At 44.4% G+C, this 18,326-nt stretch overlaps 1 protein-coding gene across 1 annotated transcript in view; it reads right to left on the bottom strand.

Annotated features, from left to right (window-relative positions):
* DNAH6 (dynein axonemal heavy chain 6) overlaps positions 1-18,326 on the bottom strand; it is a 363,279-nt gene that overhangs the window by 277,286 nt on the left and 67,667 nt on the right. Inside the window, exons 19-22 of the mRNA XM_044304479.1 lie at positions 13,068-13,280; positions 10,547-10,639; positions 6,825-6,944; positions 4,298-4,478 (exon numbers count right to left, since the gene is read on the bottom strand). Coding sequence (XP_044160414.1) covers positions 4,298-4,478; positions 6,825-6,944; positions 10,547-10,639; positions 13,068-13,280 — 607 coding nt within the window. The remainder of the gene's footprint in view (positions 1-4,297; positions 4,479-6,824; positions 6,945-10,546; positions 10,640-13,067; positions 13,281-18,326) is intronic.

Raw genomic sequence — 18,326 nt, 5'->3', positions numbered from 1 at the left:
GATGAAGCATGGTCACAGCGGGGTGGCACACAACGCAGCTCAGGCCCATCACTGGTGCGTGGCTGGGGGGAAAGGCAGGACGATGACGATACGCCTCCCACAGAGGACAGCTTCTCCTTACCCCTGGGCAGCCTGGCACACATGAGAGACTACATGCTGCAGTGCCTGCGCAACAACAGCAGAGTTGCCCACATTTTAACGTGTGCGGACTACTGGGTTGCCACCCTGCTGGATCCACGCTACAAAGACAATGTGCCCACCTTACTTCCTGCACTGGAGCGTGATAGGAAGATGCGCGAGTACAAGCGCACGTTGGTAGACGCGCTACTTAGAGCATTCCCAAATGTCACAGGGGAACAAGTGGAAGCCCAAGGCCAAGGCAGAGGAGGAGCAAGAGGTCGCCAAGGCAGCTGTGTCACGGCCAGCTCCTCTGAGGGCAGGGTTAGCATGGCAGAGATGTGGAAAAGTTTTGTCAACACGCCACAGCTAACTGCACCACCACCTGATACGCAACGTGTTAGCAGGAGGCAACATTTCACTAACATGGTGGAACAGTACGTGTGCACACCCCTCCACGTACTGACTGATGGTTCGGCCCCATTCAACTACTGGGTCTCTAAATTGTCCACGTGGCCAGAGCTAGCCTTTTATGCCTTGGAGGTGCTGGCCTGCCCGGCGGCCAGCGTTTTGTCTGAACGTGTATTCAGCACGGCAGGGGGCGTCATTACAGACAAACGCAGCCGCCTGTCTACAGCCAATGTGGACAAGCTGACGTTCATAAAAATGAACCAGGCATGGATCCCACAGGACCTGTCCGTCCCTTGTCCAGATTAGACATTAACTACCTCCCCTTAACCATATATTATTGTACTCCAGGGCACTTCCTCATTCAATCCTATTTTTATTTTCATTTTACCATTATATTGCGAGGCTACCCAAAGTTGAATGAACCTCTCCTCTGTCTGGGTGCCGGGGCCTAAATATATGCCAATGGACTGTTCCAATGTTGGGTGACGTGAAGCCTGATTCTCTGCTATGACATGCAGATTAATTCTCTGCTGACATGAAGCCAGATCCTCTGTTACGGGACCTCTCTCCTCTGCCTGGGTGCTGGGCCTAAATTTATGAAAATGGACTGTTGCATTGGTGGCTGACGTGAGGCCTGATTCTCTGCTATGATATGAAGACTGATTCTCTGCTGACATGAAGCCAGATTGTCTGTTACGGGACCTCTCTCCTCTGCCTGGGTGCTGGGCCTAAATATCTGACAATGGACTGTTGCATTGGTGGCTGACGTGAAGCCTGATTCTCTGCTATGATATGAAGACTGATTCTCTGCTGACATGAAGCCAGATTGTCTGTTACGGGACCTCTCTCCTCTGCCTGGGTGCTGGGCCTAAATTTATGAAAATGGACTGTTGCATTGGTGGCTGACGTGAAGCCTGATTCTCTGCTATGATATGAAGACTGATTCTCTGCTGACATGAAGCCAGATTGTCTGTTACGGGACCTCTCTCCTCTGCCTGGGTGCTGGGCCTAAATTTATGAAAATGGACTGTTACAGTGGTGGGTGACGTGAAGCCTGATTCTCTGCTATGACATGAAGACTGATTCTCTGCTGACATGAAGCCAGATTGTCTGTTACGGGACCTCTCTCCTCTGCCTGGGTGCTGGGCCTAAATTTATGAAAATGGACTGTTGCATTGGTGGCTGACGTGAAGCCTGATTCTCTGCTATGATATGAAGACTGATTCTCTGCTGACATGAAGCCAGATTGTCTGTTACGGGACCTCTCTCCTCTGCCTGGGTGCTGGGCCTAAATTTATGAAAATGGACTGTTGCAGTGGTGGCTGACGTGAAGCCTGATTCTCTGCTATGACATGAAGACTGATTCTCTGCTGACATGAAGCCAGATTTTCTGTTACGGGACCTCTCTCCTCTGCCTGGGTGCCGGGGCCTAAATATCTGAGAATGGACTGTTCCAGTGGTGGGTGACGTGAAGCCAGATTCTCTGCTATGGGACCTCTCTCCAATTGATTTTGGTTAATTTTTATTTATTTAATTTTTATTTTAATTCATTTCCCTATCCACATTTGTTTGCAGGGGATTTACCTACATGTTGCTGCCTTTTTCAGCCCTCTAGCCCTTTCCTGGGCTGTTTTACAGCCTTTTTAGTGCCGAAAAGTTCGGGTCCCCATTGACTTCAATGGGGTTCGGGTTCGGGACGAAGTTCGGATCGGGTTCGGATCCCGAACCCGAACATTTTCGGGAAGTTCGGCCGAACTTCTCGAACCCGAACTTTCAGGTGTCCGCTCAACTCTAGTCAGATGCCCAAAGGGGCAGCCGGAGCCTTTGTTGATCCCGGATGGGATCTGAAGCTGCCATTATTAACTCTGGGAGCATCAGGGTCTTATGTGTCCAGCCAGCACTCACAGGTTTCCTCCTGAATTCCACTATATTGACTTCTTCAGGATGGTGATACAGTTGAACATTGTGGTGAAGCACAGGAGCCAATTGCTCACACCATTCACCCTCATAGACCAGAAAAGTCTATGAGGCAGTAAAATGGCGCTGGGTGTCAGCTCTGATGACAGCATTACTTTTGCCTGCACCGGGATGCAGGTGGCAAAAATGATGTCATTACGACCCCCTGATTTTTTTTTCCACTTGAGAAGAGCATTACTGGGGGCACTATAAGGTCATTATTAGAGGTATTTTCAATACTGTCAGCACAATAGGGGACACTGAGGGCATTTTTAAAATGTGAGCATTATAGGGGGCATTTTTAATACTGGGGGCACTATTTGGGCATTACTGGGGCATTTTTAACATGCGAGCACTATAAGGTGTATTACTGGATGCGCTGTGACATTTTTAACACTGGTGGCCCTGGCCTACAGGAAGCATTACTGTAGGCACTAAGGGCAATTTTAATAATGGGACACCACAGGAAGCACTAATCAGGGATATTTAATACTGGGGGTACTATCGAGAGCATTACTGGGGACACTGGGACCATTTTTAATACTGGAGGCACTATAGGGGGAATTACTGGAGGCACTGGGCACATTTTTAATACTGAGGCATACAGGTGGTATAACTGGGGGCACTGAGGGTATGCTAAATACTGGGGAACTATAGGGGAATACTCGGGGCACTGAGGGTATTTTGAATATTGGGGGCACTATAAGGGACATTGCAAGAGGCACTGGGGGTATTTTAATACTGGGGACACTATGGGGGAATTTTAAATACTGGGACACAATAGGGGGACATTATTATTACCAGAGGTTCTATAGTGGCCATTAATAATACTGGGGATACTACACTATTAATATTGGGGGAATATTAGTGAGTATCATGATTCCTAGGGGTACCACAGGGGACATTATTATTGCTAGAGGCACTACAGGGGGGTATTACTAATACTGTGAGCACTATGGGGGCATTATTATTACTGAGGGCATTGTACTGGGCATTATTATTACTGGTGGCACTATAGGGGACATTGTTACTACTGGGGGCACAATTTTTTCTGCAGCACAGTATTTTGGGGCATTGGGGGAGCACAGCGGGCACAGTATAGGGGTGGCAGCAGGTTAGAAAGTTTGTGTTGAGAAGGTGAAGAGGATGATGGAAAAGTGAGGAACCTAAGATTTCTGTGTAACAGTTTCTGCAGAAACAAGAGATGGCTGGAAGAATCTGTTCTGGCAGTCTGAGTAGAGAAGATGAAGAAAGAGAACGTCTACATCAACTGAGACGTCACTGAATATAATAGGTAGATAGTGCTGTATTCTCCTGTGTGTTTGGTAGTGTCCAGACCAGGCAGGATGTGAAAGGTAGAGCTGGCTCAGTGCTGTGGCACAGAATAACTAATCTGCGGCATGGGCACATGGCTTAAAAATGTCTAAATATGCAAATTAAGAACTTTGGAAATCACTTAAAGGGGGCTTTCTAGGAGCTCAATATTGATGGCCTATCCTCAGGAAGGTTATCAAAATCAGCATATCAGCTGTCTGAAGATGCTTTGGTGCGCCAGTGAGCATTGCAGCCTTTTCTTAGGCTAGTGACATAATTTTATTGGTCACATGGTCTATTTGCAGCTCAGTCTCATTCAAGTGGCACTGTGTTTGGTTTGCTGTGAGGAGGCTGCAGAGCTCAGCAGAGCGCCATGGCCTCTTCAAACAACTAACTGGCATTGGTGCCAGAAGAAATGGAAGACCTATACTGAGTATAACCCATCAATATTGAAAACCCCTATTTTCAAATACATTGGAAAAATGAAAAATATCCATACCAGGTTGGGTGGCTGCTCTAAGGGCATTAGGTAAACGATTCACTTTTCTCATGATCTCCTTCCAGGATTTGTCCACTTGTAAAAACATCTTGGCTTCGGCTGGTAGCTGCCTTGGAATATCAGGAGCACTGAAAATACTTTCCAAATACAGCCAGTTTCTTTGACAAGTCAGCCACTCATCCTAAAACCAACATTTTGTAAGAAGAGAAGACAAAGCAATGACAGTGTTCAATGCATATTCAGTTAATCTAAATAACGTCATATACACATTACAAAAATAGCTTCATTTTCCATATAAAAAAGAATATATTTCGCCAAAATGAGATTTTACTTTCCAGACTGATACTTATGTGTACAAAGACATACTGTACTGTAAGAAGAAGATAGGAAAGAAACAAAGCAGCTAGAGACATAACAATCAGGAACAGTGATCTGAATCCATCATTACAAATGAGCATAGTCAAAACAATTTCTCTGGAAATCACGTTTTCTTATTCTCTTATTCCAGTGAAACAAAGATGCTCAACATGATAAGAAGTAATAAATCTGTAGAATAAAATAGTTAGGCTGGGTTCACATCACCGTTTAGCTTTCCGTTCTTCTGATCCGTCAGAAGAAGAGAAAAAAAAAAAAAAAAAAAAGGATCCTGTAAAAAAACTGATTCCTGTTGCATCAGTTAGGCCCCTTTCACACGGGCGAGTATTCCGCGCGGGTGCAATGCGTGAGGTAAACGCATTACACCCGCACTGAATCCGGACCCATTCATTTCTATGGGGCTGTGATTTTCACGCATCACTTGTGCGTTGCGTGAAAATCGCAGCATGCTCCTCTTTGTGCGTTTTTCATGTGATGGACCATGTGATGAACGCAGTGACGTCATCAAAGGTCCTATTGCTCACAGATGAAGACAGAAGAGATGCCGGCTGCGCGAACAAGTGGATTAAGGTGAGTTAAATTTTTTTTATATTTTTTTTAACCCCTCCAGCCCTATTGTACTATGCATTCTGTATTCAGAATGTTATTATTTTCCCTTATAACCATGTTATAAGGGGAAATAATACAATCTACACTACAACTAATCCAAACCTGAACTTCTGTGAAGAAGTTCGGGTCTGGGTACCACAGTCGTTTTTTTATCAAAACTGAACATCGGAACGCAATCGCAGTCAAAACTGACTGCAATTGCGTACCTACTCGCGCGGGTTTGCCGCAATGCACCAGGACGCATCCGGACCTAATCCGGACACGCTCGTCTGCAAGGGGCCTTATGCATAGGATCCTTTTTTTACAGGAACCGTTTAAAAAAAAAAATGATCCTGTTGCATCAGTTGGCATCCGTTTGAGCTATTTCCCTCTGAGATCCGTTTTTTTTTATGGAAAAAATTGTACTGCATGCAAACGGATCTCAGACGGATATGGCTCAAATGGATGCCAACTGATGCAACAGGATCAGTTTTTTTACAGGATCCTGTTTTTTTCTCTCTTATTCTAACAGATCAGAAGAATGGAAGGCTAAACAGTGATGTGAACCCAGCCTAAGCGGTGTAACTCATACATACAGCTGCATATGCTGCATATTGACTCCCAGTACAAAAAACACTATAAAATTGTGCTACATAGTATTTTTTGTCGGAAGCCTCTACATTGCATAGCGTCACCCACGCTATTCAATATAGTTAAAGGAGTTGAACAGCCAGTGCATATTGATGACCTATTCTCAGTGTAAGGCCTCTTGCACACAAACGCAATGCACGAACTCTGTCCGTGGGGCAGCCGCAGCGGATCGTGGACTCATTCACTTTAATGGGTCCGCGATCCTGCTGTTCCGCAAAAAGATAGGACATGTTCTATATTTTTGCGGAATGGAAGTTAGGGACGAAACCCCACGGAAGCACTCCATAGTGCTCCAGTAGGGTTCCGTTCTACACCATTCCGCATCTCCGGATTTGCGGACCCATTAAAGTCAATGGGTTAGGAACGGTGTTGGGAGTCCGCAATATGGCAACGGGAAGCACACCTAAGTCCTCTTGCACACGAACGTTTTTTTCCCCCCGTTTCTGTTCTGTTTTTTTGCGTTCCGTATATGGACCGTATACGGAACCATTCATTTCAATGGATCCGCAAAAAAAACTGAAGATACTCAGTTTGCCTTCCGCTTTAGTATTTCCGTTTTTCTGTTCCGTTTAAAGATAGAACATGTCTTATTATTGTCTGCATAACGGTCAAGGATAGTACTGCTCTATCAGGGGCCAGCTGTTCCATTCCGCAAAAAACAGAATGCACGCGGATGACATCCTTATTTTTTGCGGATCTGTTTTTTGCAGACCGCAAAATACTGAAAAAGCCATACGGTCGTGTGCAAGAGGCCTAATCTTGAAGAGGAAGTAGTGTCTTTTACGGACTGATCAGCACTTCTAGGTACTAACTTACTATATCATTTTTATTCTCTCTACTGAACAGTTGCTTTAAGATTTACATTCGGCATCTCATGTTAATATCATTACAATGGAGGAAGAACATGACTCACAAGAGTTTGATTAAACAAGGCAAGGTTCTTCTGCCATTCATCAACACGAGGCTTGATGGGTCCAACATAGCGAGAAGATGCAATGGTTGATATGTTTATAGTGCTGTCATCAAGTAGAACCTGCAAAATTAAGTCTTATCAATAATGTTTGAAAGCAATTTGCCTGAATTCACTGGTCTGTCTTTTGAGTTTACAATGCACAATTACTATGGCACATACATATAAAAAATACTTATTTACTTAGCACCGTCACCTTTAAGATCTCATATTCATCTCATATTTGCCTATCACGAATCTCTCCTATAATTTTCTAAAACCATAATTTTTCATTTTTACAATACGTGCCACCTTCATGCAAACAAATAGTTAGGAAGATTATAATTTAGTGTAGCAATTATTTATAATTTTTATCACAATATTCAGATTTTAATAAACAACAGAAATTTGCCTTTTCTATTAAAGTACAAGTGATCACTGTATACATCCAATACTTGAGTTTAATTACCATTTGGTTGTAACTATAGATGGCCAGGACTAAAACGAGCACTGATCAATGATAAAACAAAAGCTTTCCCAATGGTCATTGGGAACTGCATGGGGGATGAATGTTATGAAATGTAAAATCACTCTTGGCAATAAATAGGATGCTTTCCAGGCCAAATCCGCACGCAACATGTCAATTCACCACAATTCACTGACGGATTCTGACATAAGATTATTACATGTGGATATACCCTTAAAGGAACCTGTCACCTGAATTTTGTATATAGAGCTGAGGACATGGGTTGCTAGATGGCCGCTAGCACATCCGCAATACCCAGTCCCCATAGCTCTGTGTGCTTTTATTGTGTAAAAAAAACGCTAATATATATATGTAAATTATGTAAGTAAGAAGCCCAAGGAGCTGTTACTAACATTTCCGGAGCCCAGCACCACCCACTGTGAAGGAGCCCAGCATCGCCCTGCATTCTCCGAATCTCCTCGTTGCTTCCCGATGTCCGTAATCTCACGATGCGCGATCTAGCGCATGCGCAGTTCGTTCCCTGAGGCTGATGCCAGCACAAGGAAGGAACACTATTCCGTGCATCGCAAGATTACGGCGCTCTAGCTTTGTGACGTCGGGAAGCAAGGAGGACATTCGGAGTATGCCGGGCGGTGCTGGACTCCTTCACAGTGGGCGTGGCTGGGCACCGGAAACGTCCGTAGCTTCATTTACATAAATATAAAATTGTTTTTTTTACACAGCTCTATACCCAAAAAACAGGTGACAGGTTCCCTTTAAGGTGTTCTAGGGAACCTCTTCCCAAGAAAGTTTTATGATTGAGGGAACCCTGTAGATAACCCAGCACATACAGTAACTGGCAGAGCGCCACACAGTCTTTCAGTGCACAAAACTATTCACAAACAAGTGAGAAACAATTTCCTTCTAAAGTAGAGATGGGAGTAGTGGTTATGGCTTCCTAGGGCGGTGCTGCAGCTGGAGGGCACACACCCTAGTGTTGGGGTTTGCCCTTACCCTGGGTTCATACCTGAGCGTTTCTGAGACGCGCGTTTTACGCGCGTATTTGTCGTGCGTTTTTCTGTGCGTTTTTTGCAATAGTAGACGCGCGTTTGACGCGCGTTTGTGTGATTGACTGCAGTGTTGTCCAATGAGTCTATGGGCCAAAACGCGCGACAAACGCCCCAAAAAAAGCTCAAGAACTTGTTTATGCGTCGGGCGTTTTACAGCGCGTTCAAACGCGCTGTAAAACGCTCAAGTGTGAACCAGGGCCATAGGGAAGCATTGGTTTTCACGCGTTGAGCGTTTTACAGCGCGTTTGAACGCGCTGTAAAACGCTCAGGTGTGAACCCAGGGTTAATGTTAGGTGGTGTTCTGGATGCAAGGTGGGAGAGCAGGTGCAATGGCCGTCGAATGAGGGAGTCAGTAACCAGGCCAGTTGGTATCAATAAATACATTTCTCTTCACAAATGTGCAGTGTAAGAGTAGTAGTACACCTGACAGTTCCAAGGCACATGGCACAGTGCAATCCTTACCTAATAGCATAGTAAGAACAGCAGCAATGATAGAGGTTGTAGTACTCTCTCTGTCTCTCAACAGAACCAGGGGCAGGCAATGAGGTACTTGTTAACTGTTTTTGCCGAGGGGTAAAGACTCCAATTGTGGATGGTGTTCCCACTATCAGCAGCAAAGTCTCTCGGCAATAAAGGTACATAATACCTTACTGACTCCAATGGTCTTATGGATTTTGAACTTTCTGCTTTCATTTTCTCTGAAGCACTTTTGATAATAAAAAGTAGCTTCCCCGGCTGTAGAAGTCTCAGAGAAGAAGGTTCTCTGAGCTTGGGCCTAGCTCTGAGGAGATTGCTCATATAGGTCCTCACTGTAAGGGCCCATTCACATGACTGTAGGCCATTCGTGCCGGCTTTGAGGACCGCAAACAGAGGGTCCGCAATATACGGGCACCGGTCATGTTAGTCCCGTATCACAGATGTGGAACCAGTGACTTGGATGGGGGCGTAATCCGCAAGATACAGTGCAGTGACGGATTACTTCTACCAAGCGCTTCAGTGGGCTTTCAGGTCTGTGCCTCCGCACCGCAAAAGATAGGACATTTCCCGCAATCCCGCAATATGGGATTCACGTGTCCGGTGCCCATGCACGGGGACAGAGTACACACAGTGGTGTGAATGAACCCTAACAGAGCAAAAAACAGACTCCCCACTGACTAACTAGGACCCAGGTCCATCTGCTGGCAACCTAACAGGATGAGTGAAGGTTTTAACCCTTAAAGAGGTATCCTGGTTATATAAAGTTATCCCCTATCCCATCTATTAGATTTGTAGGGTCCTTACGCTGGGACCCCCACTGATCAAGAGAATGAGGGCCCCATACTCCATGACACCCAAGGCCACTCTTCATTTCTATGGGAGTACAGAGCGCCATACTTGGCTACAGCAGCTACATGCATGCCCAATCAGCCGCTCTGTTCATTTTGGGGGGCTCCATGGAGTATGTGGCCCCCGCTCTTGTGATCGGTGGGGGTCCCAGCATTTGGACCCCCACCAGTCTAATAGTTATCCTCTTCCTTAGGGCTGTTTCACACGAGCGGATGCCGTGCGTGGCATCCGCTCCGTGAAAGACAGCCAAGACCCGATGCAGACTGCAGAGGCACGGAGCATCATCAGTCATGTTACTGTTCCGTGCCTCTGCAGTCTGCATCGGGTCTTGGCTGTCTTTCACGGAGCGGATGCCACGCACGGCATCCGCTCGTGTGAAACAGCCCTTATATAGCTGAAAAACTCCTTTAATTGTCCATATAATGCTATTAGGCACACAAACATAACAAATCACATTTAACTTTCTTGTATAATATAACATCAGTTAACCCTTTGCAGAGACCCTGTTCTGGAGTACTGCACCATGGGCAACAAAACCAGTTTTTCTGTCTCACCTATGGGGTCCATACTCTGAAATCTTGCTCTAAACCTTTGCATCACAGAACTCACCTTCTCTCCATTATATCCTGCTCTCAGATAAGGCAGCATAAACTAGATGAAATGCTCACTTTAAGCCTTCAACTAATATATATAAAGATTGTACAGATCAGTTATTTAAAAAATTCATTACTATAAAATATGTTTATTTCCATTCACTGATTGCACAGTTCTTACTATGACTTTGAACAGGTAGGATGGAGTTAGGCAGAAGTGTCAATCCTCACCTGGATATCATCTGTTCCACCAAGAATGAACACATCTTTAGAATCGCGGTGTGGAATAGAAGTGAATTCAGTGGTTTTCCAGGAATCCTCCACCTAGATAAAAAGAATACTATAAGGCTTTGTTCTCATCACCGTTCAGGAAAACGGAAAGGACGGATTTGGCACATAACTGAGCTGAATGGAGCCCACGGGCCCCATAGACTATAATGGGGTCCGTTAGGTTTCCGCTCAGAAGATTTTTGAAGTGGAGACAAAAGCATGCATGCACAACTTTTGTCTCTGCTCAAAAATCTTCTTCTGAGCGGAAACCTAACGGACCCCATTATAGTCTATGGGGCCAAGGGCTCCATTCAGCTCAGTTATGTGCCGAATCCGTCCTTTCCGTTTTCCTGCCCCGAGAACGGAAAGGCTGAACGGTGATGTGAACGAAGCTTTACATTAGTAAAAAAAAAGACTTCAACAGGTTCAGTGGCTTATGTAGACCTGGCACTAAGGAATACAAACCATTCACATTGTTAGCAGGAACTGAAATCTACTTGATAGCAGTAAAAGTGCAGATTCAGTTTGGCAGATCTTACAATATGTCAATCAGATACTTTTAACTTAAAGAACAACTTTTGCTGAATTTGGCCAAGACATATTGGTTCAGATGTACTAATACCGCTGTTACAAATGCCAATCAGCAAAGAATGAGCCAAATATAAGTGGCACAGGCCTCTTAATAAATTGGGCACATCTCCAGGGAGTCCGTGTGACACAATTGGTGTAAATTTCAACTATCATTCACACCAGTTTCTCAGATCACGCCCGCCCACTATGTCTCATTCACTTCTGAAAAATGGCGAGAGATGTGAAAAGTCTCAAATTATGGTTTATACATGACGTGGACCATAATTTAGAACTTTATGTTATAGTTGTAATGTATTGACACACTCCGGCATGCTAATACATTATACTTTGTGTCTAGATGTTAAAAATGTATATAGAATATTCCAAAATAGACTGTTAACATGTGATAAAAACAATTCATGGAAATGTCCCTCTAAGGCTACATGCACACGACCGTGCCGTTTTTTGTGGTCCGCAAACCGTAGATCCACAAAAAACGGAAGCCGCCCGTGTGCCTTCCGCAATTTGCGGAATGGAACGGGCGGCCCATTGTAGAAATGCCTATTCTTGTCCGCAAAACGGACAAGAATAGGACATGCTATTTTTTTTTTGCGGCTCCATTGAAGTTAATGGGTCCACATCCAAGCTGCAAAAACTGCGGCTCGGATGCGGACCAAAAAAACGGTCGTGTTCATGAGGCCTAATGGTTTTAAGTAGGTCCTTCAGTCTTTCTTATGGTAGGCAAAATGGCAGACCTTTGTCACACAACTATGGCTACTTTTACATCTGCGTCTTTTTAATTCAGGTTTTGAGATACGGCAGAGGCTCTCAAAACCTGAATTAGAGCTCGTTCACACGACAGTATGTCTTTTTTTGTGTTTTGCGGGCCGTTTTTCACAGATCCGTTGTTCCGTTTTTTGTTTCCGTTGTGTTTCCGTTTCTGTTCCGTTTTTCCGTTCCGTTTTTCCGTATGGCATATACAGTATACAGTAATTACATAGAAAAAATTGGGCTGGGCATAACATTTTCAATAGATGGTTCCGCAAAAACGGAACAGATACTGAAGACAGTATGTGTTCCGTTTTCTTTGCGGGCCTATTGACTTGAATGGAGCCACGGAACATGATTTGCGGGCAATAATAGGACATGTTCTATCTTTCAACGGAACGGGAAAACGGAAATACGGAAACGGAATACATTACGTTTTTTTTTTTTGCGGAACCATTGAAATGAATGGTTCCGTATACGGACCGTATAAGGAAGGCAAAAAACGTTTGTGTGAATGAGCCCTTAAACGGATCAGTTTTGTTTTAGTGTCCGGTTTGCAAAACTGAACAAACCTTATCAGAAAAAAACGGATCAGGCGCCCATAGATTTACAAAGATTTTCATGTCTGATCAGGTTCGTTCAGTTTTGATTTAAAACAACCGGGTCCGGCGGAAACTGAGCATTAAAGGGAACGGATCCTTTTAATTCAGGTTTTGAGATCCTCTGCTGCAGATGTGAAAGTAACCTATCTGAGTTTGTAGATGAATCAAGGGATAACTACAATCCAACCACTGCCACCTGATCCATAAAACCTAAAATGATTTTATTTGCGCTGTGTATTCCTTTAGCAGAAGTGGACACATGGATCTTTTATATATAAAGGGGGTCATTTATCAAACTGATCAGATTCTAACTTTCATTTTTGACAGCTCCTTCGGAAAATGAAAGGTGGAAGCTTTTTGGTTGCTATGGGCAACTAAGCCAGTCCTACTTTACATCAGTTTGATATATGACCCCAAAAATCTCTCTGTGGTCATCTGGAATGCTAGGTGAAATATACTTTAAGATTGTGCTCAGCAAGCAACTCAGTGAATTCAAAATATGAATAAAAATATAATGATACAAGTTGGTTTTCAAACAGTACCTTTTTGAGTATAGTCTCTAATGAAGCTTCTCCTGAGGCCTGTCCTGATATATCCTGAATATCCTGTACATATTCAAATGCCTGAATCTCAATCAGCTTTTCTAGGGAGAGGGGATTCTCTGTGTCTATCAATGTTGCATTAATCGTTTGTTCCAGGGTCGCCCAATGCCTGGGCTTCAAAAATTGATTCCTTAGATCTGTTATGACAGGTACCTATAAAAGAAAACGATATTTAATAATTACCAACTTAGGCCTCTTTCACACTTGCGTTGTCCGTATCCGGCGTGTACTCCACTTGCCGGAATTACACGCCGGATCCGGAAAAAGGCAAGTGTACTGAAAGCATTTGAAGACGGATCCGTCTTCAAAATGCTTTCAGTGTTACTATGGCACCCAGGACGCTATAAGTCCTGGTTGCCATAGTAGGAGCGGGGAGCGGGGGAGCGGTATACTTACAGTCTGCGCGGCTCCCGGGGGCGCTCCAGAATTACGTCAGAGCGCCCCATGCGCATGGATGACGTGTCCATGCAATCACGTGATCCATGCGCTTGGGGCGCCCTGACGTCACTCTTGCCAGAATGCCGGATTCCGGCATTTTTTCCCATTGAAATGCATTAATGCTGGTTCCGGCCCCGAGTGTTCTGGCAAAACGGATCAGTTTTTGCGGTCTGCGCATGCTCAGACCGCAAAAAATTTGAAAAATAAATAAATGCCGGATCCGTTTTTCCGGATGACACAGGAGAGCCGGATCCGGCATTTCAATGCATTTGTCAGACGGATCAGGATCTGGATCCATCTGACAAATGCCATCAGTTTGCATACGGTCAACGGAACTGCCTGCCGGAATCCTCTGCTGCAAGTGTAAAAGTACCCTTATATACATTTGCAGACGCATTGAAGTACACTATGTGCTCACAGCAGCATACAACATGGATCTGTAATACAGCCATGTGCATTAGTCTTTAGTGACTTTTATCGGGTAAACTGTGAAAGCAGCGCTCTCCATTTTTGTATTGTGAATTGATTGTATATGTCCACTTTTTAGGGGTTGCCCCATAAACAAGATTTATCCCCTGACCACATGATAAGTGATAAATGTATAATCGCTGGGGCACGACTGCTGGTACCTAACTGATCATGAGAACAAGTTCTTTGTGTGGATGCAGCAGTAATGAGTATGCTTGACCACCCTTCCATTCACTTTTTTTAGACTGCCAGAAATAACGCAAGTACTGTACTCAGAAGTCCTAGACAGTGAATGGAACAGTGGTAACGCATGCGCAGAAGTGTTTCCTCTAAGCTGCACAGTCACACAACTTCCACAGTGCCACCCCTCTCAGGGCCTCTGTCGACATGCTCACCACTGCAGGCCCAGCATAGGACTAGTGCTCATAATGTTCTGATGCCCGGGGTTCTGTGCTGGGCTCAAAGTCTATGCTGCCTTCTCTTTCTTGCCACACTACTGATATCAGAAGAGGAGGAGGTCACAGCAGCAGCATGGTAAAAGGTGGTGCCAGCTTTCAGCCCCACACATAGGACTGCTGGTGCCATCTACTACATCTGTACTCACAGAGTTATCACTGTGTTATCTGTGGTGTTACATAGGACTGCAGGTAACATCCCGGAGATGGGTGGCTGTCCCGCAGTTCCAGGATGGCTCTGGCATTTCCTACTCTCAATTTTCTCTTTATCCTTAGGAAGCAGAGATAGTTAAGGGCGTCCTCTCCCTGCTTCATCATTCAACTCCTGGCGCTCACATTGCGTCTGTAGGCCTGACTAACAGAGCTGGGTTATGATGATTCCCCAATCCCTGTGCACTAAAGGGGATAACTACTGTGTGGGGGCACTAATGGGGCATCACTACTATGAAGGGGAAACTTAGGGGCATTTTACTGTGTGGGGGCTCAAAGGAAGCATAACTACTGTGTGGGGACACAAAGGGGCTGGGCGCAATTGTGGCATGTATAGAAAGACATTGGGCAAAGTTAGAGGTATGGCTTGGTGTGAAAATGTGATAATATCCCTCCTTGGGCTTTGTAAAAGCTGGGAGGTATGACCATCTACTACATTATCTGTACCTAGAGAATTATCACTGTGTTATCTGTGGTGTTACAGAGGACTGCAGGTACCATCTACTACATTATCCATACCCAGAGAGTTGTCTCTGTGTTATTGTGTTACATAGGACTGCATATCCACAGGAGTCCCACCATGAGTCTCATTCCCCTGTAGAAGTGAGGAGAGAATAAAGCATGTGGAGTCACCTCTCCATACACTGCACTAGGCAATTGATGTTTTGTTCTCGAGAAAGAGTCCACGACTATTGCACTTTTATAGTATTTTTTCAGAAAGGTCAGAGATGAGAATACCCCTTTAAATGATAGGTACACAGTGCTGCAGGGTTACCATGTGGTTGCTACATGGGAATGCACCCTTATTAACAGATTGCCCATCTTTCATGATGTATCGCCCAGCTACCTAACTGCTCCACTCAACAACTGCAAAGGCTTAGAGGTGACATTGATGCACAGTAGCTTCCATTTACACAGGGGACTCAGAGACCCCTGTTCTAGTGATTATTAGGAGTCCAAGTGGTTGGACGCCCAGCAATCATCCATTTTACCTATCCTCTGGACTGGTGATAGACTATGTTTGCAGGCCAATCCCTTTAAGAAGCCATGAGAAAACAGAACACTTTGACATAAATATGTGACTTTGCCTTTCTTCGAGTTTCCATGCCGTCCCAAGTTGTAAACCAGTTTCTATTAATAATCCTCATTAGCGTACTGTAACAATCACAGAATGTACTCGGGCTATTACACAGATGTTTCCCATTAAATAATGCATGCACAAGAATGAAAAAACATGATCTGGATCGTCCCAACAATCTGGCTACAGTATTATAAAGCAACACTGTCAACAGTTTAGTGCACGGCTCTACAGCCCAGTTACTAATGTGAGTGCACCTAGACCTTGTTGTAAACTGCGCACATTTTGGTGAAATTTGGCACATCTAGTTTTAGAAGCTTGGTGCTATGGTTTAACACAGGGATGCCCAACCTGCGGCCCTCCAAGCTCTTGCAAAAACCACAACTCCCACAATTCCGTGATGTAGACCAATAGCTGTAGACTGTCCAGGGATGCTGCATGGCTTTGCAGGAAAGAGGCATGGTCTAAGATGTGATATTTTAAGCCAAATTTGTACTATAATTCTGGTGTAAAATTATTTTGCAAACCAATCGAACCAATAGTTGTTATACAATTAAAGGGGTTGGCCACTTTCTGGTTAATGTTGACCAATGTGTTTGTTAGATGATTATATGGTACCTACTAAGGATGAGCGAATCCACTTTGGCTGCTTCATACGAAGTCAATTTGCATAAAACTTTGTTGTAACGAACAACGTTTTATGCGAATCGATTCGCTCATCCCTAGTACCTACAAATATAGCCTTTGTTCAAATTCTGTGGCATTTTCTGTTTTTCATAAGGTATGTCCTCGTTTGCCAAGTCTTCTGTGCTGTCCACACAGAGAACGTGTCCATAAAATGGCTGCCAATGGAGGGTTATGTGGCCAAGCAAATCACCTCCATGTGGTGTCTCCTCTATTCAAATACAGTGCACCTACCATCTGCACTTGCACTGCTGGGAGTTTAGTTCAGGCGTAGTGAATTTATATGAGAAGGCTGAGTCATGTGTCTGGTCACATGGCCCTCTACTAGTGGCCATCTTATGGACAGCACAGAAAATGTATCAAGGGGACATGGTTTATGAACATCAACAAAGGCTATATTAGTAATGTGTGTGATCTGGTCATCTTACATACACATTGGTCACACGCAGCCAGAAAGTGGCCATACCCTTTAAAGGGTTTCTGTCACCAGATTTAACCCCATTAAGCTAGCTGACATTAGCGATGTGCTAATGTCAGCTAAACCTAACTAGCCTATTCCTACTTTTATCTATGCCCCGCTAGCCAGAAATCTAACTTTTATAGTATGCTAATTAGCCTCTAGGAGCAGGGGGGTGTTGTTCCTGCTCCTAGAGGCTCCATTCTCCCACCTTTGTCGCCTCCCTCCAAGTCCTGATTGACAGGGCCAGGCAGCCCTCACATCTGTCTGTCAGCCCTGTGCTCTGGGGAAATCTCGGCATTCGGCGCAGGCACGGTGAGGGAAAGACGCTCGGAGGCTGCCAGCTTCCTTACCGCGCCTGCACAAGTGCAGGAACAACGCCCCCCCTGCTCCTAGAGTCTAATTATTATATTGTAAAAGTTAGATTTCTGGCGTAACAGGGGCATAGATAAAAGTAGGAATAGGCTAGTTAGGTTTAGCCGACATTAGCCCATCGCTAATGTCAGCTAGCTTAGGGTTAAATAGGGTGACAGAAACCCTTTAAGTGTCTCACTATGCACTGTGATAAATCTGGATTAATAAATAGGATTAGTAAATAAACTCCTATGTGCTAACATAAATCGGCCTACACCTACATACATTACAGATGGGCATATCTGTAGACACTCTCCATGCTGTCTAATACACAAGGATGCTAAAATGGGGACTCTCCTGTTTTAATTCAGATTTCCTAAAAAGAGTTATTTAAAAATTGTTTGTCTATACCAGGGGTTCACAACCTGCTCCCAAGAGCCACATGCGGCCCTCCATACAATTCTGTACGGCCCCCAACCATCCGGTAATAGATATGTATGTCTATGTCTTGTGGCTATGTATTTGTCATGTATTTTCCCATTAGATGGGAGTCTTGGAAGTGTAACTAGACCTTTATGGGAGATATTGTACAGTCGTGGCCAAAAGTTTTGAGAATGACACAAATAATAGTTTTCACAAAGTTTGCTGCTAAACTGCTTTTAGATCTTTGTTTCAGTTGTTTCTGTGATGTAGTGAAATATAATTACACGCACTTCATACGTTTCAAAGGCTTTTATCGACAATTACATGACATTTATGCAAAGAGTCAGTATTTGCAGTGTTGGCCCTTCTTTTTCAGGACCTCTGCAATTCGACTGGGCATGCTCTCAATCAACTTCTGGGCCAATTCCTGACTGATAGCAACCCATTCTTTAATAATCACTTCTTGGAGTTTGTCAGAATTTGTGGGTTTTTGTTTGTCCACCCGCCTCTTGAGGATTGACCACAAGTTCTCAATGGGTTTAAGATCTGGTCCCTGAGCCAAGACGTTTTGGTCCCTGAGCCACTTAGTTATCACTTTTGCCTTATGGCACGGTACTCCAACGTGCTGGAAA

This window comes from Bufo gargarizans, chromosome 1 (assembly GCF_014858855.1).
Source record: "Bufo gargarizans isolate SCDJY-AF-19 chromosome 1, ASM1485885v1, whole genome shotgun sequence".
NCBI classification, from domain to species: Eukaryota; Metazoa; Chordata; class Amphibia; order Anura; family Bufonidae; genus Bufo; species Bufo gargarizans.
The sequence above is the reverse complement of the archived record's forward strand: the minus strand, read 5'-3'. Positions and strand labels throughout refer to the sequence as shown.